This window comes from Palaemon carinicauda, chromosome 5 (genome assembly GCF_036898095.1).
Source record: "Palaemon carinicauda isolate YSFRI2023 chromosome 5, ASM3689809v2, whole genome shotgun sequence".
NCBI lineage: Eukaryota > Metazoa > Arthropoda > Malacostraca > Decapoda > Palaemonidae > Palaemon > Palaemon carinicauda.
In genome coordinates this window covers 71896389-71919115 of record NC_090729.1, presented here as the reverse complement: position 1 = coordinate 71919115, position 22727 = coordinate 71896389, and the positions used below count along the sequence as shown (strand labels likewise).

The 22727-nt window shown below is 45.9% G+C and overlaps 2 protein-coding genes across 3 annotated transcripts in view; one reads left to right on the top strand and one right to left on the bottom strand.

Moving 5' to 3' along the window:
* The window catches only part of Mtp (microsomal triacylglycerol transfer protein), a 278389-nt gene that overhangs the window by 95501 nt on the left and 160161 nt on the right, over positions 1-22727 (top strand). The window lies entirely within an intron of this gene.
* On the bottom strand, positions 17489-18181 carry LOC137640964 (uncharacterized). Its single transcript, XM_068373422.1, has one exon. It carries the CDS (start codon positions 18179-18181, stop codon positions 17489-17491), a length of 693 nt encoding a protein of 230 aa, XP_068229523.1.

Genomic DNA, 22727 nt, shown 5'->3' with positions numbered 1-22727 from the left:
TACCCTTAAATCTGCACTCTTTGGTGTAGATGCAACAGTTCCTCCTTTACTCAAACCAGATGGCTCAGTCACTCACTGTCCAAAGGAAAAGGCAACCCTTTTGGCTGATGTTTTTGACAGTAAACAGAGTAATGAAAAACTTGAACTTCCTCATTCCTGTTTTCCTGAGGCTAAACTAACTAGTTTAGCTTTTCGATCTCGTGAGATTAAAGCTCTGTTGATGGACCTTGATGCTTATGGAGGTGTAGACCCAAATGGTATTTTTCCTTTGTTTTTTATAAAGACAGCAGATTTCTTAGCTCCAAAGTTATCTGTTATTTTGCGCAAGTTAGCAAGAAGAGGAGCTTTTAGCACTAGTTGGAGAATTGGTAATGTTACTCCTCTATGTAAATGTGTTTGTGGTAGCTCAAGTCCCACTGATTACCGCCCAATTTCCATAACTCCCATATTATCTAAAGTTTTTGAACGTCTTCTGGCAAAACGTCTTAACAGGTTTGCTGAAGGTAATCATCTACTCCCTAGTTTGCAATTTGGTTTTCGTAAAGGCCTTGGAGCATGTGATGCCCTTCTTACAATCTCCAATGCTGTACAGAAATCCCTTGATTGTGGTCGGGAAGTTCGTATGATTGGCCTTGATTTTAGTGCTGCCTTTGACCGTGTTAATCATGAGGCCCTTGTTTTCAAACTGAAACAGTTGGGAGTGGGTGGGTCGTTTCTTAGCATTATTATTGATTTTTTAAGTAATAGATCTCAAAGAGTTGTTGTTGATGGGCACCATAGTGATTATAGGAATGTTATATCCGGTGTTCCACAGGGTAGTGTTCTTGGCCCATTACTTTTCATACTATATACACATGACATGTGGTTTGGCCTTGAAAACAAGCTTGTTGCATATGCAGATGATGCTACTCTCTTTGCATCAATTCCATCCCCTGAATGTAGATCTAGGGTTGGTGAATCCCTTAATAGAGATTTAGCTAGAATTAGTGCATGGTGCAAATTATGGGGTATGAAGTTGAATCCTAACAAAACTCAAAGTATGATTGTAAGTAGGTCAAGGACGGTGGCTCCTCAACATCCGGATCTCAGTATTGATAATGTTTCTTTAAATATGTATGACTCTTTCAAAATTTTAGGTGTGATTCTCGACAGTAAATTTACTTTTGAGAAACATATAAGGTCTGTGTCTTCTTCAATTGCACAAAAAATAGGCTTATTGAGAAAGTCTTTCAAGATTTTCAGTGATCAATCTATTCTGAAGAAGTGTTTTAATTCTTTCATTCTACCTTGTTTTGAGTATTGTTCTCCTGTCTGGTCTTCAGCTGCTGATTCTCATCTTAATTTGTTGGACAGAAACTTACGGTCGATTAAATTTCTTATTCCTGATCTAGATATTAATCTCTGGCACCGTCGTTCAATTAGTTCATTATGCATGTTGCATAAGATTTTTCATAACTCTGACCATCCTTTACATTCAGATCTCCCTGGACAATTCTATCCTGTTCGTAATACTAGGCAGGCAGTTAATTCTAATAGCCAGGCCTTCTCCATCACGAGACTCAATACTACGCAGTATTCTAGAAGTTTTGTTCCAGGTGTTACCAAGTTGTGGAATGATCTTCCTAATCGGGTGGTTGAATCAGTAGAACTTCAAAAGTTCAAAGTTGGAGCAAATGCTTTTCTGTTGACCAGGCGGACATGAGTCTTTTTATAGTTTATTTATGACATATTTGTTTTTGATGTTGTTAATAGTTTATATATGACATGTCTGTTTTGACGTTGTTACTTATTTTAGAATGCTTTATTGTTAATTTGTTCTCTTCATTTATTTATTTCCTTATTTCCTTTCCTCACTGGGCTACTTTTCCCTGTTGGAGCCCCTGGGCTTGTAGCATCTTGCTTTTCCAACTAGGGTTGTAGCTTGGATAGTAATAATAATAATAATAATAATAGAGAATTCTGAGCGTTGACGACCCGGCTGTGAAATAGATTGTTCCTTAATGATGATGATGATGACATGATGATGATGATGATGATGATGACCACCACCGCTTACGTGATTCGACAGTCGAATTGACTGCTTGTTATTGTTTGCCAGAAGTTGTGGCAACTGGTTACAAAGACTGGTGCCAGTGTGTAGAGTTTGTGGACGACGGTGGCCACACACGAATATTAATTAAAGAAGTTCCTCGTGTGTTTTAGTATTAAGTTTGATTATTTTTGCTGGGTTATATAGGATGATTGGGTTTAGTATTAAGTGATTTATTTTAGTGTTTAAGTGTTTTTCGTTACTGTGTGGGAACTGTTGGTGTTGGATTTGTAAAGTTTTTGATTGGTGAGTTCTGTGTACCCACACACACCGCTATAATATATAAATATAAAAGTGTTATTTTTGTCTGTTTTAGTGTTAAGTTTGTTTAATGATGTGTGATTTTTGTTTTTGGTTGCGGTGAATATAATTTTAAGGTTATGTTTTGTTTGTTTTTCCCTTTGTGCAATAGTCCAGTTTGAAGTAAAGTAAGGGGAAAGTTTGTATTGTGGGATATTTTGGAAGTAAGAGTGATCAAAGGTGTGGGGGTTTGTTTTTGTTGACATCCCGCCACAGTATTGCACTGGAAGGTGTCAACACCTTTACCCAAAAATTGAAAGTCCCCATCAATTCACTGTTCATCGCAGTACTAGACAACGGGTTTTAACACACTACCTGCCGCCACCACAAAATGCTTCGGCTCATGCACCTGTTTTGCATAATGTTTATAAAAGACTCTGGATGACTTCCATCCAGTGTATGGGCGAAGACACTCAAAGTCCATATACTGAAAAAAGTTCAGTGATGAAGCAATTTTTCTTGGATCATGACCTGCGGGTGTACTGTCAGGATCCGCTCTGCGAATAAAGTAGGTGAGCTTCACCCTCAGTTGTTTTAGGGATAAGTTCGATCCTTAAGTTTCTCCTTTAAAGAGCTGTCCTCCCCTGAAGTCTGAAGTTCTTCGAAGATAGACCTTTAGACATTCTACTGGACACAGTGAGACATCTTCCTTCAGAGGGCAGATTCTCCAGGGACCCCATCTCTTAGTGGGTAGCTTGTTTTTAGCGAGAAAGGTTGGATCAGGAAAAAGATTCAGTTCTCCCGCTTCTGTGAACTGAATATGGCCCTCGTCTCTGGATAGGGCCACTATTTCACTAACTCTAGCCCCTGAGGCTATAGCAAACAGAAAAATTACTTTCTGAGTCAAGTCCTTAAGAGAGCAATCTCCATTGTTCACTATTGAAGCATAGTGTAGGACCTTGTCCAGGGACCATGAAATGGGCTTCGGAGGGGCTGCAGGCCTGAGTCTAGCACATGCCTTAGGGATCTTGTTAAAGATTTCATTCGACAGGTCTACTTGGAAGGCGTATAGCAGAGGTCTAGTCAGACCCGACTTACACGTAGTTATTGTATTGGCTGCCAGTCCTTGTCTATGAAGGTGGATAAAGAAGGACAGACAGAAGTCCATTGAGATTTCTTTCGGTCCTTTTGCTTTGACGAAAGCAACCGACTTTTTCCAAGATGATTCATATTGTCTTCTAGTTGACCTAGACTTGTATTCTTCTAAGAAGTCTATACTGCCTTTCGAGATCCCAAATCTTTTCTTAACCGCTAAGGAGAGAAAATCATGAGATGAAGGTTTTGGGTTCTCTGTGATGAAGCGAAGACAGTCGACTTCTGAACCAGTTGAGACAGAGCAGGGTTCGGAAGAGGGACCAGCCTCAGCTTCAGTTCCATTACCAGAGGGAACCAGTTGCTCTTTGGCCACTTGGGAGCCACTAGAGCTGCCGTTCCTCGGAAGGATCTAAGCCTGTTGAGGAACTTCATTAGAAGATTGGTCGGAGGGAACAGGGCCCTCGTATGGGGCTACATATCGAGGTAGTTTCTTGTTGTCGCTCGTCGCGAAGAGCTCGATCTGCAATTCTGGGACTTGATGTAAGATGAAGGAGAATGAGTCTGCGTCTAGGGACCATTCTGACTCTATCGGCTTGAGCCTGGATAGAGCGTCCGCTGTCACATTGCGGAACCCTTGAAGGTGAACTGCTGACAAATGACATCTCTTCTTTTCCGCCAGGCGGAAGAAAGCCAATATCACTTGGTTGATCTGGGGCGATCTCGAGCCTTGACGGTTCAGAAATCTCATTATCACTTCACTGACCAGGATCAGCCTGATGTGGGCTGATCTGCGAGGGGAGTTTCTTCAACGTCAAAAGGACTGCCATGGCCTCCAAAATGTTGATGTGAAAGGTCTTGAATAGAGAAGACCAGGTCCCTTGGACTTTCCGTTGATGGGAGTGACCTCCCCATCCTTCCGTCAAGGCTTCCATGTGGATGGTCACCGATGGTGGAGGTGGTTGCAAGGGCACAGTCCTCTTTAGGTTCTTGGCCTTCGACCATGGCTTGAGAAGTGATCGTAGTAAGGTCGGTATCGGTCTTCTTTGATCTCTTCGAGCGTTTGATGCGTATCTTCTCCAGACTCCTGGCGCTTCTTTCAGTTGTCCTTTTAGCACTGGGTCTGTCACTGCTGCAAACTGGAGAGAGCTCAGTACTCTCTCCTATTGGCATCTTCAGATCCTGTCAATTTCAGTAGTCTCTTGACAGATCCTGCAATCTCTCTCCTCTTCCCTGGGGGAATAGAGAGACGGTGTGACTTCAAATTCCAATGGATTCCCAGCTATTGAAACTCTTGAGCTGGAGAAAGTTGAGACTTCTTGATGTTGATCTTGAATCCCAGATGTTCCAGGAACTGGATCACTTTCTTGGATGCTTGCAGACAAGCCATCCTGGATGCTACCCACACCAGCCAGTCGTCCAGGGACGCTGCTACCTGAACGCCTTCTAGGCATAGTTGTTGAACGACTGCGCCTGCAAGTTTCGTGAAAATCCTTAGGGCTATGTTTAGTCCAAAGGGCATGGCTCTGAAGATGTACTTCTTCTTCAGTAGCCTGAATCCTAGGTAGGAGGAGAGGGGGCGGCTGACTGGAATATGCCAATAAGCATCTGCCAGGTCTATCAAGACTGTGTACGCCCCTTTTGGTAAAAGGGTCCTTACGTGTTGAAGGGTTAACATCCTGAACTTGTTGTTCTCGATAAACTTGTTGAGTGGCGACAAGTCCAGAATGACTCTGAGTTTGTCCGAGTCCTTCTTGGGAACACAAAACCGCCTTCCCTGGAATTTGATGGACTTTGCCCTCCTTATTACCCATTTGCTCAATAGTTCTAGGGTATATTCTTCCAGTAAGGGGGTGGAGTGTTGGAAGAATAGAGGATATGATGGTGGAGCCGAATAGAGGATATGATGGTGGAGCCTCGCTCCAGCTCCTTCCAAGTCCGTTCTTTACTAGGTTGTGGGCCCAAGGATCGAAGGTCCAACGATCCTGAAATTGTTGGAGCCTCCCTCCTACCTGAAGCATTTCATTGCTTCTGTTTTCCGGAGGATTTACCTCCCTGACCGCGTCCTCCCCTGCCCCCCTTACATCGTGAGGGGTGTCTTGAGGAGCCCCGTCTGGAGCCTCTACCTTTGGGACGAAAGGTAGTGGTCTGCCTCTCAAACGTAAGATTGAATGCTGGTGACTGGGCAACCAGCTGTTGAAGTACCATCTGGCAAGTGGTTTGTGGTTGAGCAACCACTTGGGGCACCGCAGTCATGGTGACTGTGGGATGTTGTTGTTTGGCAGGCTGAGGGTAGTCTAGGTCTCTTAGTCTTCTTCTTAGGCTGGGGACCCTCATCTGGAGAAGACTTCCTTTTGGATGACATGCCCCACTTCTGGAGAAGGTTCCTATTCTCCGTGGCAGCTTTGTTGACTATTTCTTTGACCACTTCATTTGGGAAGAGGTCTTTATCCCAGATATTGGAAGCTATCAGCTTCCTGGGTTCATGTTTTACAGCTGCTGTAGCAAACACGAACTCTCTGCATGCCCTTCTGCCCTTGATAAAGCCATACAGGTCCTTTACCAAGGTAGCCATGTGCATCTTGGCCATGACCATGTTCATATCTGGGGTGGTCTTTAAGCCTGCGGACATCTCCAAACAGTTCTGCAAGGATAGAGATACCGCTAGTCTTTCTTTTGTTTCTTGCTCCCTACACAAGAGAAAGTCTGACAGCTTTGGGAGATTCTCGTTGAACTGACATCCAGCGATATCTGCCTCTAACTTCCCAACCGAGAAGGTAAGGTGGACTTCCTTCCAATCCTTATCCTCCATGGGCAGAGCTAACGACAAAGGTCTACACTCATCCAGTGTAGGACAAGGTTTGCCTGCCTCTATTGCCTTGACAACGGCTTTAAGAGCCTTCGATGTAAAGGGGAAGGCTATTAAAGCTGGAGCAAGAAAGGTAAGATATTTCTTGCTGAGGGCAGACACCTTAGAATTAGTGTAGCCCACCTGCTTTAGGCTGCTTGGCAAAAGAGCCTGTACCTTGTCATGGTCAAATACTATGATCTCCTTGGGTTCCATCTCTTCCTTCGACGCTGGTTCCAGTTTCAGACGAATGAAGCAGTCTGGGTAAGCATTGAAGCTTGGCCAAAACTGAATGTCATCAATATGGACGGCTCCCATCTTCTCCGAAATATAGAGTTTGCCGTTGGTGATCGGCATGGTGCCTGTCTCATGTCATCTGATGGAGGGGCAGAAGATGTTGAGGATAACGGCTCCAGTGCCGGCACCGATGGAAGGGACTCCGACTCAACTTCATCATCTTCTTCGGGAGTTGTAGACTCTTCCTCTTGATCTTCCTTGAGAAGATCCTTCTCATTGTCCGAGGACACTTCAGACATCCTTTCCTCTTGATGGATGTCCATGCCTTGTAATGCGTCGCTGACTTCCGTCTCTACGGCAATCTGGATGCATGGTATTTCGGGTTGTGCCTCGGGTATGACAGCTTCAATACCTGCTTTAGGGAACAGCAAGTTGCGCATCCTTTCGTTAGGAAGGTACGGTCCCGTAGAGTTCTTTTGGAACCCACGTACCCATCTATGCTGCTTTTCTCGTGCTGCATCCCTTGACTCCGCTGACTTGGGGTCGTCAAAACCTTCGGTAACCAAGGTCCGGCATATGTTGCAGCCTTGGGGGTCCCAGTGCCGTAGGATTTCTTTAGTAATGGTGCAGGGGGCATAATCTCTGCACCCTTTGTGGCCACAAAAGTCCTTACTCCTGACGTTGCAGAAGATGACTTCGCACTTCACTAGGTCCTCCTGTAAAGAGAGAAAATTAAATGAGTATGCGGTTGTTTATCTCACATGATAAACAATTATGTAAAATATTAATATTAATATTTAAACCATCATAGCTTAGGATAGTCAAGCTAGAAAGGAACTAGGAAAGACACATACTTGTGCTTCCTGTTCAGCCAATTGCTGTGACCTCCCCCAAAATTAAAGCCATAGAGTTTTCCTACTCAGGAAACAAAGAGAAGGGTTCCACCCCTAGGGGTAGATAATTGTATCTTAACACTGACCCTTCTTAAGATCTTAATACTGGGGGTAAGTTATTAACTGATTAACTATCAGTTTATTAGAAGGAATCTTTCCTTCCAATATAGAATTGGTCTCAACAATAGACTGTGCCAGAAAGCACAAGGTATGTTGGAAAATAACTACTGTATAATATATACTATAGTTTTCTGTCTACAGTATAATCTATATTGCAGATATACTGACTACTGTATAATCATATACTGTAGTTCAGCCGGCATGTTACAGGCTGGGCTAGTATCTGGCGGCACGATCCAACCGGTATGTTACCAGCTGGTTAGTACCTGGCGGCACCGGCCCAGCCAGCATGTCGCCGGCTGGGTTAGTACCTGGTGGCACTGGTCCAGCCGGCATGACGCCGGCTGGGTTAGTACCTGGTGGCACTAGCTGACAGAGATAGAGAAAGCATGGTGTGAAGGGCTATCTTATTAAATGTTTGTTAACAATAAATAAGAGTGTAAGTACTTAATCTTACTGCCTTCCTCCAGAATGAGGGTTCAAAATGGAAGGGGAGAATGTATCATTCAAGCTTCCATCCAGCCACAAAACCCGCTACCAGGTCACTGCCGTCTTTGGGATGTGGATGGCAATCCAAGAGAAGATTGAAGAACACTCGATAGCGAGAGGTCTCCCACCGGCAGCCGTCATAGCCGGCACAACTTTTCCCGGAGCCTGCATCCATAAGGGAAAGACTGAATAACTATACAGCTGCTTATGTAGGAGCCCGGCCGGCACCACAACCTAACCGGCAAGTGGTGAGATTGTAGGGCGACGGCCACAGGGTTGCGATAGCTATGCCGTCGCTAAAGGACAGAGAGGGGCAGGGAAAGGGTCCTGTATCAAGTGTGGAAAAAGGCGGCAGGGTTGCCGCCACTACCACAGAAGGGAGAAACTCTGTTTCAGTATCGGCGCCATCCTAGGCAGCAGAAGAATATCTATTCTTCATCCTAGGGTCTGCCAAAACAGGACTAGTCTTCTAGACCACAGGGGAGAAGGTGGCGGCATTATACAACCACTTCAAGTGTGGCCTAGGGAGGCATAGCCTCCTATGCCGGCAGCTATAAGCTCGGCCGCCGGCAGAAAGACTGAATACTCTGAGGTTCTCTTGCAAAACCAAAGGCGGGATGCTCCCCGGCAACAGTAATACAGTACACAGAAAACACTAGCCTAGTCAAGCCGGAGTATCTACTCTAAGGCATGACCAAGGAAGGGTTGTTGCTTATGGCGGCACTCAGAGGGAAGGAGGGATTACACTTAATCTCCACAGGAGACGAGTATCAAGTTATGTAATTAATTCTAGGAAATATCTATCTACCGTGAATTGATAAAATGGTAAATTGGGATTATGTATGAAAGTATACTGAAGCGCATAGGCTAGGTAGCCTAGCGCGGGGCGAGAATCGGTTACCCCAATCGCCGAAGCTCTAACGTATACGATCGACATAAGGAAGAGGAAAATTTATGTAAAAATATATATATCTTTACCAGTATAATTATGCCTAAATAGCTTTCATAATTCATTAATGCTATTACAACCAGGATTATAACATGTAAGAAAGTATACTGAAGCGCGTAGGCTAGGAAGCCTAGCGCAGGTCGAGATTCGGTTACCTAAATCGCCGAAACCCTAAAGTATACGATCAAATATATAACTTTCCTAGTATAATTGTGGCTAAATAGCTTTCATAACTTATTCATGCTATTACAACCGGGAATGTCGTTCTGCTAACTAAATAACACATGCGTTAAGAACGACAGCGCCCATGGCGCCTCCGGTGATCGGCCAAGCTCCGAACACATAAAATTACTCTAATTCCTCAGTGAAGCAGGAGCTAAAAATTATACACTGTAAAGAATAAATACTCAACTTTCCAGAGGCAGAAGAAGCTGGAGATTGCATGATTAATCCTCAGATAATCGAACACAAACGTTAGATCAACAGGGAACACCACCGTGCGAATTTGCTACAAAAATAGGAATAAGCGCCATCTTGGATACAGTGCCATCTGGATACTCGTAATAGTACGGGAGGAAGGGTAACCTTGATAACGGCTCCCCTTCTATTTTTGCCACTTTTCCCCCTCGAAACGAAAACGCTATTCGGGGTGAAGATTGCTATGTGCCGTATCAAGATATACATCCCCTGATATTATGCGATATCCTTAAGAGAAATTTTAAGGATATTCGCGCCAGGAGTTAGAATTCTGGAGACCTGAAGGTTAATTCTCTGGGAATATCACTGTAGCCAAATATCCCTTAGAAAGCTACCAATAGGAACCTTCCATCAGGATGACATGGCTTGAGCCCCAAAAAAATATTTCATTTTTCCTTGCTTCATTTCCACATTGGACTATTCTCCCTATTGGAGCCCCAGGACTTATAGCATTCTGCTTTTCCCACTAGGGTTGTAGCCTGGCATGTAATAATAAATAATAATAATACATAATAATTAAGAAGAAGAAGAAGAAGAAGAAGAAGAAGAAGAAGAAGAAGAAGAAGAAGAAGAAGAAGAAGAAGAAGAAGAAATAATATGACAAATTCGTAGATAATTTGTATTTTTCCTAAATATACAAACCTTAGCTATTTACATGGGGTAATTACTTCAGCGTAGCTGAATGACGAGCCATAAAGTTTTAACGAGGGTTTCCTACCCCACCGCTGGTTAGTGGGGGGGGGGTAGGGAGGGGTAGCTAGCTACCCCTCCTCCCTCACACACACCGGTGAATAGCTCACTTTACTTAGAGGTAGGACTTATCTTGGGGGACAGGGCTGGCGGGCACATAACTGTAAATAGCTAAGGTTTGTATAGTTAGGAAAAATACAAATTATCTACGAATTTTTCATTTGTTCCGTAACTGAAATACAAACCACGCTATTTACATGGGGTGACTTAACCCTTAGGAAGAGAGGTAAGTCCCCTGCCATACTGGCTTTGGCTTGCCCGGGGCCCCGAACCCGAGTCTATTAAAAGAACTCAGGGGTCGAGGGGCCCCTTCACCTCGCAGGCAGTTGTGAGACTGCTGCGGCCTACGTAAGCTGTGTGTGAAGGTGAGCAGTGACTCGTCCTAGGAAGGTGACCTGGAGTTCTTCAGATAGAAATCTAGGCTAGGACTCTCCCAATACCACCTCGTCAGGGTATGGGGACATGACAATATTACAACTTAATACTAGGAACACAAGGAAGCATGGTTTACCTGCAGAGGTTCGAGGTCAGCTGTGCAAAGGACCCAGGATGCTGTTTCTCTCCAAGGGAAGAAAGGATGAAGAAAAGAAAAGGGGCAGACAGATCTTTTCATTCACACAGACTAAAACCGGGTAACAATGCCCTCAACCTTCTGCTACCTGTCCAATAAGGAGCCTGAGGTTAGACCAGCTGTTGTGCAGCCACCACAGGGCCGATAGAGAACGTATCGAGCCTCCTGTGTGTCACGTCTTGCAGGTAGTGGGCCGTGAAGGTGGTCTGACGCTTCCACACCCCAGCTTGCAGGACCTGCGGTACTGAAAAAGTTCTTCTTGAAGGCTAGGGACGTAGCCACGTCCCTGACGTTGTGCGCCCTAGGGCGACGTGACGGAGGAGGGTCAGGATTCAAGGCCAGATGTGAATCCAGGCTGAGATGAGATTCCTGGTGACCCTCCTCTTTGTTTCCCCAGTGCTCACGAACAACGCTCGCACCTGGGGGCGGACTGCAGCTGTTCTTTTAAGATACAACCTCAGACTCCTGACTGGGCACAGTAGGAGATGGTCTGGGTCATCTGTTACAGAACGGAGACTCGAAACCTGGAAAGAGTCGAACCTTGGGTCCGGCACTCCCGGGTTCTGAGTCTTAGCCACAAACTCAGGGACGAACCTGAACGTTACCTCCCCCCATCCCCTTGAATGGGCGACGTCGTAGGAGAGACCATGAAGTTCGCTGACTCGCTTGGCCGAGGCCAAAGCTAGCAGGAACACCGTCTTCCAAGTAAGGTGGCGATCAGAAGCCTGGCGTAATGGTTTGTAGGGAGGTCTCTTAAGGGTATCGGCCTGGTGTAATTTTGGCGATACTGTATTGGCTGAAATTCGCGAAAATTAGTTACTGTCATATTTCGATAAGTGGGGGTTCCCTCCATTGCCTCGCGCAAGATGAAATAGATATGAAGCCTTTTAAATGGTTTAAAGGGCAATTTAAAGGACCTACCTGGTAACGGATTAAAGGGCTGGGTAGGCGTAACCTTAGCATTTTCTTTTTTCGTTCTTCCTCGAAGTATTTATTTCATTTTATCATAATTTTTTTTCGTTCGTCGTACGATATGTTTTCCCGATAGAGTCGGCATCTCCCTATGTTTATGGCAACAACAAAGCCAGTTGGCTAGGCCTATAGTTTGTGGTTGTGCTCTTGTATTTTCAAACAGTTGCATCACTTTTTCGAATAATTGAACATCAATTGTGATTTATATATACTGTACTACCAAAATGCCTTTAAAGAAGTTTAGTAAGCGAAGGGATGCAAGCTCTCGCAATATTAGGGCTTATAACGAAAACAAAAACGTAAACAAACACCATGTGCTGAGCACGTGTGAGAATGACCTCGCGAGTCTTTCCTATAGCGAAGCTGCTTCCAGTGAATTCTATTATTCCCTTGCTCAAATATATCAAGGTGATGATGATGGAACTGATGATTTTATTTTGAAGTTATCTGATGATGATGAGGAGGAGATGGACGAAGAAGAGAAGGAACATTTTCGAAATGTAACTTCTGTTCATGATGCAATAGATGATCGGGGGCCAAACTACGAATATCTTTATTGAGTGGTTTTGTAACTGATAAAGAAAAGCTCCTAAGGGAAAGCAGTGATGGGGAAATAGTTTTATTACCCTTGTAAGTTTTGAAAGACGATTTTAGTTCGACATATTGTGGGCAGTGTGAAAGCAACCTAACACTCGAAGTTGATAAAAACAGTTTTGATGTTGACTTGAAACTAAAGTGTCTGTGTGAAGAACCGTCTGTTTTCAAACATACAAACGAGAAAGAAAATGAAAGTGTGATAACAGATACTATTGGTGAAACAACAGCTTCTTTTATGTATCAAAATATGATAAATGTGGGAGGCTTAGCAGCCTTGAATAACACTCGAATTGCCTTAGGTGCTAGACCTATGGCAAACAGCACTTGCCAAAGGTATAAAAAATATATAAGGAGAAGACCAGGAAAAGAATGTCTGCAATGTATTCAAGAACGGCAAAGAAACAAAGAACATCTAAAGGAGGATATGAAGGTGGAGCTCATTGTTCCCCAAAGACCCTGGCAACAAAGAGTAGGGTGGCACTCTATGATACTCCCCCCCACATGAAATATGATTTTAACTATTTTGTTTAAGTGAAAAGTGTTTTTTTTTTTTAGAGGGGATAATATCTCTTATAAAAGAGAGGGTACCAGGTGCCCTATAGGGGTTTTCCAAGAGACACTATATGGCTTTAAAAGCAAAAAAAGGTAAGCAAAACTTTAGAACCGTTTTTCTCAAAACATACATTTTTCTACTTTCAAACTTAAGTAACTCTGTTATTTATGAATGGATTTTTATAATCTAAAAAGCAATTTCATTAGAGATTGTGAGAAAACTCATCACCAGGGCTATCTTTCTTCTTTTCTCTCTTAATTTTTTTCTATGAACATTGAAATACATAATATTATGGTATTTTTTTTATTGCATTTCTAAAAATTGTTTAAAAATAGCATAAATCATATATTAGATTTTCTATCATATCATTGTATTTGGTAGGAATTGAACTTTCTGCTGGTATCTTTTTTTATTAAATTAAGTGATAAACAAGAAAGGAGATCTAATTTAAAAAACATGAAAAAAACGTTATTTTTAAGAGAAAAATATTCGTAAAAAAAAAAAAAAAGTTTTCATTCAATTGACCTTATATTTTATGTGAATCTTCCTTATAATTAGAGGTAATAACTGTGCAAGTTTCAACACCGCCACTCAAAATTAACCCTCCCCCTGCTGATACCCTTAAGAGACCTGAGAACTCAAACCACGTTCCAAGGAGAAGGTCTCACTTCCGACTGAGGGCAGGTAAGTTCATAACTCCGTAGGAGAAGAGACAGTTCCAGCGAGGAGGAAATGTCCATTCCTTTGAGCCTGAAGGCAAGACTTAAGGCTGAGCGATAGCCTTTCACTGCCGAGACGGAAAGGCGTATTTCTTCCCGCAAATAAAAGAGGAACTCCGCTATTGCTGGTAAAGTGGCATCGAGGGGAGAGATACCCCTTCCACGGCACCAACCACAGAAAACTCGCCACTTCGCCTGGTAGATTCCTGCGGATGACTTGCGCAGGTGGCCAGACATCCTTTCCGCAACCTGTTACAATAATCCTCTCTCTGTGAGGAGATGCTGGATAGTCTCCAGGCATGAAGCCAAAGCGAAGCTACGGCTTTGTGGTAGATGTTGGAGTGTGGTTGTTTGAGTAGCTCGTGACGTGGAGGGAGCTCCCTCGGGATCTTCGTGAGGAGCTGCAGAAGGTCTGGGAACCACTCTGCATGATGCCATAGCGGAGCTATCAAGGTCATCGAGAGATTGACCGATGTTCTGATCTTGTTGAGAACCCTCCTCATCAGACAGAACGGGGGAAAGGCGTACACATCGACGTTGTCCCACCGTTGTTGGAAGGCATCTTGCCAGAGAGCCTTGGGGTCCGGGACTGGGGAGCAGTACAGCGGGAGCTTGGTGTTCAGCGCCGTAACGAACAGATCCACTGTCGGGGAACCCCACAAAGTCAGGACTTTGTTGGCTATCTGAGGATCCAAAGACCACTGGGTACTCACTATCTGCGTCGCTCTGCTCAGACTGTCGGCGAGCACATTCCTCTTGCCTGGAATGAAGCGAGCCGCTAGTGAAATCGAGTGGACTTAGGACCATCTCAGGATCTCTACTGCAAGATGGGATAGCTGTTCCGAAAAGGTACCTCCCTGCTTGTTGATATAAGCCACCACCGTGGAGTTGTCGCTCATCACCACCACCGAGTGGCCCGCCAGGACTTGGTGGAACTTCTGAAGAGCCAGGAATACGGCCTTCATTTCTAGCAGGTTTATGTGAAGGTACCTTTCTGATTCTGACCACAGGCCTGAGGTCCTGTGGTTCAGAACGTGGGCCCCACACCCTTGTTTGATGCGTCCAAAAACAGCATCAAATCCGGGGAAGGGACGAGAAGATCCACTCCCTTTCGTAGGTTCTCGTCTGCCACCCACCACTGAGGTCCGCTCGTTCCGCAGATCCCATGGAGATCAGGATGTCCGGGGAGTCAAGTCCTTGACTACACCGAGACTTGAGTCGCCACTGGAGGGATCTCATCCTGAGGCAGCTGTTGGGAACGAGACGGGTCAGGGAGGAGAGGTGACCGAGGAGACGATGCCAAGATTGGGCTGGGAGTTCCTCTCGATTGAGGAAAGGTTTCGCAACCTTCCTCAGCCTTGCTATCCTTTCGTCTGATGGGAAGGCTTTGTGGAGATTGGTGTCTATGACCATGCCTAGATATACCAGTTTCTGAGAGGGCTGCAGAGAGGACTTCTCGAGATTTACCACGATCCCCAGATCTTGGCAAACTTCGAGGAGCCTGTCTCGGTGGCGAAGAAGGGTCGCCTCCGAGTCTGCCAGGATCAGCCAGTTGTCCAGATAACGAAGGAGACGGATGACGATCCTGTGAGCCCATAAAGAGAAGATGGTGAAGACTCTGGTGAACACCTGAGGAGCTGTGGAGAGACCGAAACACAGCACCTTGAACTGGTAGATCTTGTTGTCTAGGCAAAATCTCAGGTACTTCCTTGAAGACGGATGGATTGGGATCTGGAAGTACGCGTCCTTCAGGTCCAGTGTGCACATAAAGTCTCGCGGTCTCACTGCGAGCCTGACCGTGTCTGCCGTCTCCATGCTGAACGGAGTCTGCTTGACAAACCCGTTCAGGGTCGAGAGGTCGATGACTGGTCTCCAGCCTCCAGACGCCTTGCTCACAAGAAAGAGTCGACTGTAGAAGCCTGGGGACCCGTCTACGACCTCCTGGAGAGCGTCCTTCTCCAACATGGTCTGGACTTCGGCCCGGAGGGCCTGCCCTTTCGCTGATCCCATGGCAAAAGAGCTCAACGACACTGGGTTTGCTGTCAGGGGAGGTAGAGAGGCTGTGAACGGGACGCGAAACCCTAGAGAGATCACGGAGATCATCCAGGCATCCGCCCCAAGTTGCTGCCACCTTGTCGCGCAACTCTGAAGGCATCCCCCCACTGGTGGACATGCAGGGGGATTGTCAACCCTAGCGCTTCCGGCCTCGGCTGGTACCTCTAGGGTTTTTGCCTCCCCTGGAGGACTTCTTGCCCCTCCTGCTCTTGGCAGGAAAGGGCTTAGACACCTTGGGCTTCGCTGCGGTGGTCGTTTTCTTTGTGTCCTTAGCAGGACGGGGCTGCTGGGCTGCTGGGCTGCTGGAGGCTTATAGGGCCTTGATTTCAGGGCCCTATGGATGAGGGAATCCTGGTTGGATTTCCTCCACCTCTCAGCAGTGAGCTCCACGTCCTTAGGCTCAAACAGGCTCTTACCGAGAACGGAAGAGTGTCTGAGCCTGCTAGACTCCGCACTGGGTACCTTAAGGTGGAACCTCTCGGCCACAGCGTCCCGGCGCTTGGGGATCGTGTTGGCCCACAAGCACGAGACTTGGTGGGACAGAAACTCAATGGTCCGTGTGCCCGAGAGAAGAAAGGTTTCCAGCGCTTTCCTGGTGCTTTCTTTGGAGAGGTCCTCGGACCGCACCAGGATGCCCAGAGACCCCAGCCAGATGTCGAGCCATGAAGTCGCCTGCATGGCGCACTTGATGACCTTCTCCTGGCTCAGGATCTCAGTGGCAGAGAAGGACATGTGCCGGTTGGAGTCTCTCTCAAGAGGGACTCCCCCTGTGAGTTCTTCCAGGGAGTGATACAAGGGAAGACTCAGAGAAGACTCCTCGAGGATCTCAAAGTACCTCCTCTGATGGACTCGAGGAGGAGGGAGGAGCTTATTACTGGCACTCGATCTGCTGGAGGAGGCAAGCTCAGCGAGCTGGCCCTCGACCTTGTCCCTGGCACTCTTCATCCCTTGGGACCAGGGCAAAGCTGCACTAGCCCTAGAGGGTTTCTGAGTCCCGTAGACGCGGTCCAGGACCGTGTCCTTCCCTTCCCGAGGTAGGACCTCAGGGTCTGGGATCCCATTAAGGTTCCTCATGAGGGTCAGGACTTGCCAGAACGCATGTTCTGACTCCTGGTGCTCTCCTCCTGAAGGACTTGCAGCGAAGTCTCCCGTCCCCAGGGGCTCTTCCTGGGGGGACACGTGGACATCCTCGACGGCTCTAGACGGTTCCTGCCTGATCCTAGCTGACGATTTGTGGATCGTCTTAAGAGTCCTTACACTCCCTCCTGGGCGGGATATAGGACTCGAGAAGCGAAGGAGGCAGGTCCTTCTCCACCTCTCGGGAAGAGGAGGAACTTCCCCCATTGGTGCAATGGGGGAGTATTCCTGCTCGTCCGCCTCTCCTGAGGAGGGGTAATCCTCCTCCGCAGGGGAGGGCGAGAAGGTCTGAGGGGGAGTAGGAGCCCTACATAAGGATCTGCGCGGGGACAGAATAGGCCTCGGAGGAGGATCCACTGGAGAGATTCCTCTTCCTCTTCAGGGGGAAGGAAGCTGCCGTTGGTTCGCGACCCAAATCAGAGAGGGCTGGCTTAATCGCCTGCACAAGAGCTCTGAGTAGGGTGCCGAACCAGGGCTGCTGTCTGACACTCCCTCTGGAGGGAAGGGGATCGAGGGATCCCTAGGAGGAGTCGACAAACGAGGGTTCGCCTGCAGGGCTGAAAGAGAAGAATCCCTAGACCTGTCCGGGGAGCGCTCCCCCTCTGGCGAGCGCGCTGGTCTGCGCTTGCGAGGAGGGGAGCGTGACGAGGAAGAGTCCACCTGGCGGCGATCGCGCTGGGGCTCATGCAACGGGTCCTGATCAGGGTCGCACGTGGATGGGTAGCGCAATACTGGAAACTCGCGCGCGCACACCCGCGTGGGCGGGGGCGGGGGCAGGGGCGGGCGTGAGGGCGCGATGGCACGCAGGTGGGTGTTCAGGAGCGATGGCTCGGTGGCGCGCAGGCGACGGCGCGGGCGCGTGGGCCCTGGGGCGCGCAGCAGCTGGAGCGGGAACATGGCCACGAAAGCGCGTAGGCAATGGCGATGGCGTGCGGCGATCAGGAGCTGGAGCAGGAGGAGGCCGAACGCGCGGGCGCGCAGCGACCTGGTGCGGCCCCGAAGGGCGCGAGATAATGAGGGCCCCTGAGCACGTGTCCAGAAGAACCGGCTGAGGGCGTGGTAGCGCTGGAGCAGGGTCGCGAGCGACCTGGGGGCGAGAGGGTTGGCGCTGGTCCGGTAAGACTGGCACACTCGCCTGTGGGCGCGCTGGTCGAGTTGGCGATCGTGGGCGCGCATGGCGCGCATCAGGATGCGGTCGCACCGGAGTGCGAGGCTGTGGGGCGAGCCACGTCAAGGTGCTCTGAAGTTCGTTGGGCAACCTTAGTTGTCTTAAATACAGGAACGGGGCGTGTAGCAGGAACAGGGCGCGATACTGGAGCGTCGTGCGCGACTGTATCGGTAGCAAGGTCGTGAGGTCTAGAGGGAGAGCCCAGAGGCGGCCGTGAGCGCCCATGCGCTAACTTGGGAGCCTCTTGAGCGACGCGTGGTCACGTTGGTGAGCGAGTGGGCGCTGGTGCAGGAACTACGCGCGGACGCGTATCGCGTGTCTCCCTAGGTGGGCGCGATGGATTTAAAGTAACGCGCGGGCGCGTTGGTGTGCGCGAGTGCTGGAACTGGAACCGCGCATGGGCGCGTGTCACGCTTATCCCCCGAGGGGCGCGACGAATCCGCAGGAACCTGAGGGCGCCTGTGCGCCAACTCAGGAACCTCCTAGACCGCGCGAGATGAAACAGGAACTGGGGGGCGCCGAGGCCGCACCCCGGTTGATCATGTCAAACAGAGCTTCCTTGGAGGACGAACCCTGCAGCCTCAAGGAAGCCCAAAGCTGAAACAGATCATTATTAGATACAACTACCTCCTCCGAGGGGGAAGGGGCAGCCGCCTTGCTATGGGAGGCAACGACCTCTCCCTCACCCCGGGATCGGTTAATAACATTAACAACATTACAGTCTACGCTACCACTCGCCGGCCTCTCGGAAGAGGCCGCTCGAGCGGGAGCTTCGGAGGAAGAAAGGGCGGCGGAAGAAGAAGACCTGGGATTTTCTCTCTTCCGAGAAGCCTCCGAAGGAGAAAGATCTCTTTTAGCCTTCTTCTTACGTCGCCAGGCAAACCTCTTCCACTGGGAGGTAGACCACTCCCTACACTCAATACACACGTTAGACCTATCACACCGTTGGCCCCTACACTGAGGGCATAAGGAGTGAGGATCCGTGTCCAAGGCCGAGATAAAGGTCCCACGAGGGTGGCCGGGAAGTCCAGGGCACGTACGCATGATGAGTAATAGAGGCCAACTTCACACACACACACACTGAAAAGAAAAAGCAAACAACATTATGGCAGTCAACAAAGAGGAGAGCGCTGACAGGTCTGTCGCCTCTCCGAGCCAAAAGTAAAGTGAGCTATTCACCGGTGTGTGTGAGGAGGGAGGGGTAGCTAGCTACCCCTCCCTACCCCCCCGCTAACTAGCGGTGGGGTAGGAAACCCTCGTTAAAACTTTATGGCTCGTCATTCAGCTACGCCGAAGTAATTACCCCATGTAAATAGCGTGGTTTGTATTTCAGTTACGGAACAAAATAATAATAACAATAATAATAATAATAATAATACAGTGAACCCTCGTTTATTGCGGTAGATAGGTTCCAGACCCGACCGCGATAGGTGAAAATCCGCGAAGTATTGACATCATATTTACCTATTTATTTAACATGTATATTCAGACTTTTAAAACCTTCCCTTGTACGTACAGTAGTACTGTTAACAAACTACCCTTTAATGTACAGAACACTTAATGCATGTACTACAGTTCCCTAAACTAAAACAGGCACAAATATTAAAGGCAATTTTATATCATGCGTTTCCTAAACACGCTAAAAAGCACGATAAAAAATGGCAACCAATGTTTTGTTTACGTTAATCTCTGATCATAATGAAGAAACAAACTCATTTAGTGTACACATATATGTATAGGTTAGTTTTTGCATCGATTATATTGATTATACAGCATGTTGATTTTGTTATTACCAATGTTTTACTTAATTTTTCTTAGGACTTCCAAATGAAATGTTTTTCTTCATGACGCCGCCTGAAACGACGGTGTCATAAAGTACGCTCAGTAAACAACCACGCTCAGAACAAAGAAGGCATTTAACGGGCATGATGAAAGTGATAAATAATGATATTTACAGTAAAAGCATTTACAAAATATGTTATTACAAATATTATTTACCTTATCTATATAAAATCATACAGTACATACTGTATGTAGCAAAGCAGGAAAACAATTTATGAGAGAGAGAGAGAGAGAGAGAGAGAGAGAGAGAGAGAGAGAGAGAGAGAGAGAGAGAGAGAGAGAGAGAGAGAGAGAGAGAGATTGTTTTACGTACGTAAATGTAAATTTTAAACAAAAAAAATATGATAGGTTACAACATGTATACTCTTCAGACTTTTAAAACCTTCCCTTTAACTTAATGCATACAGTACTAAACTATAAAACAGGCACAAAAATTAAAATGTTAGAATATTAAAGTAAAAAATAAAGATTGTTACTGTACTCACCACAAAAGAAGTTCAAGAAAAACTTGAATGATGATGGCGATGAATTTGCTGCACAGTAGAAATGATAATGATGAAGCTGATGATGTCTTCTACTGTGCAGCCAATAATAGTATTTTACGTCTCTTCAGACGGAGGTGTCTTTTCCTGGGACACCTCTTCAACTTCTTCCTGAGACACTTCTTCAATTTCTTCCAAAGGCATTGTGATCGGAAGTTGCTGCCGCTGCTTCTTTTTTCGCAAGAGCATCCTGTAGGGAGCCATGTGTTCATCGATCTTGTTGCAGAATTGTACAGAACGAACCATATCCTCGTCCCACTCTTGCGACATTTCATTCACCTCATTCGCAAGCTTGCAGAGCTTGGCAAGCCGTTCTAATGTTAAGCCCGTTTCTTCGACATTTTCTTGGATCTGTTTCTGTGTTTCACTGTCTTCTTCACTGGCCGATTTCGTCAGGTCTTCGAGGTCTGCGGCCGCGTAACTTCTACTGTCTTTTAACATATCGAGAAGCGTCACCTTCTCAGCAATCGTCATCACCTTTCGGTGGTGTTTAGGCTCACTACCAGCCTTAGTAGAAGCAGAATGCTTGGGAGGCATTGTACAGTAGGGTTTAACAGAAAGTTCAACAAAAAGTTCAACTTAAAACAGTCACGCACAGCACAGATTAAAGTTCACAATAACTTAACAACGTCAACACAGCGATACGGCGGGAGACAAAGTGACCGCGGAAAGAGATGCTGCGGGTTGGAGAAGCGGTCAAAACACCAATCACAGGCTAGATTACAAAACTTGGGTTCTGATTCGTCATCTATCAGCGCTTGAACCAATCACAACCCGTCTTATATGCTACGTAGGTTACCAATTCAAAGTACAAGATACCCTGCGTACAGTATACTGTACAGTAATAATAATACTGTAATAATAATAAATAATGATACTGTAATAATAATAATAATAATGATAATAATAATAATAATAATAATAATAATAATAATAATTTTAACCCTTTTACCCCCAGGCTCTTTGGAAATTTCCAACCCTTAACCCCCAAGGGGTTATTTTTTCCCTAGCACATTTTGCAGTATATTTTTTTTAAATTGCTCTAACAGCCTTAATTTTTGTCATAGAGAGGTCAGGTTGGTCTCATTCTCTTGGAAAATGCCTGAATTTTTTCAAAAGATTATAAAAAATATGAAAAAAAAAATTTTCTATAGCATTTTTTTGCAAGGACGTACCGGTACGTCCATGGGGGTAAAGGAATGAGTTTTGTGAAACGTAGCAGTACGTCCTTTGGGGGTAAAAGGGTTAATAACAACAACAACAATAATAATAATAATAACAATAATAATACAGTGAACCCTTGTTTATCGCGGTAGATAGGTTCCAGACCCGACCGCGATAGGTGAAAATCCGCGAAGTAGTGACACCATATTTACCTATTTATTTAACATGTATATTCAGACTTTTAAAACCTTCCCTTGTACGTAGTACTGTTAACAAACTACCCTTTAATGTACAGAACACTTAATGCATGTACTACAGTACCCTAAACTAAAACAGGCACAAATATTAAAGGCGATTTTATATCATGCGTTTCCTAAACACGCCAAAAAGCACGATAAAAAATGGCAACCAATGTTTTGTTTACGTTTATCTCTGATCATAATGAAGAAACAAACGCATTTACACATCTGTGTATAGGTTAGTTTTTGCATCGATTATATTGATTATTCAGTACAGTATGTTGATTTGGTTATTACCTACCAATGTTTTACTTAATTTTTCTTAGGACTTCCAAATGAAATGTTTTTCTTTATGACACCGCCTGAAACGACGGCGTCATAAAGTACGCTCAGTAAACAAACGAAGGCATTTAACGCGCATGATGAAAGTGATAAATAATGATATTACAGTAAAAGCTTTCAGAAAATATGTTATTACAAATATTATTTACCGTATCTATATAAAATCATACATACGCAGCAAAGCAGGAAAACAATTTACGAAAGAGAGAGAGAGAGAGAGAGAGAGAGAGAGAGAGAGAGAGAGAGAGAGAGAGAGAGAGAGAGAGAGAGAGAGAGAGAGAGAGTTTTTTTACGTACGTAAATGTGAATTTTAAACAAAAAAAATAGCCCCATTTCATATAAAATAGGTTATTACAAATATTTTACTTTATCATATTACAGTAGTCTGTATAATACTGTAAAGTTCAGTACAGTATGTTGTTGTTATAGTCGTGGCGATGAAATTCTCACGAAACAAAAACACGGCATTCCATTACAACAGCTGATTCATTCTCTCTCTCTCTCTCTCTCTCTCTCTCTCTCTCTCTCTCTCTCTCTCTCTCTCTACTCTCTCTCTCTCTCTCTTCGTGTTATACAATACAGTGAACCCTCGTTTATCGCGGTAGATAGGTTCCAGTCGCGGCCGCGATAGGTGAAAATCCG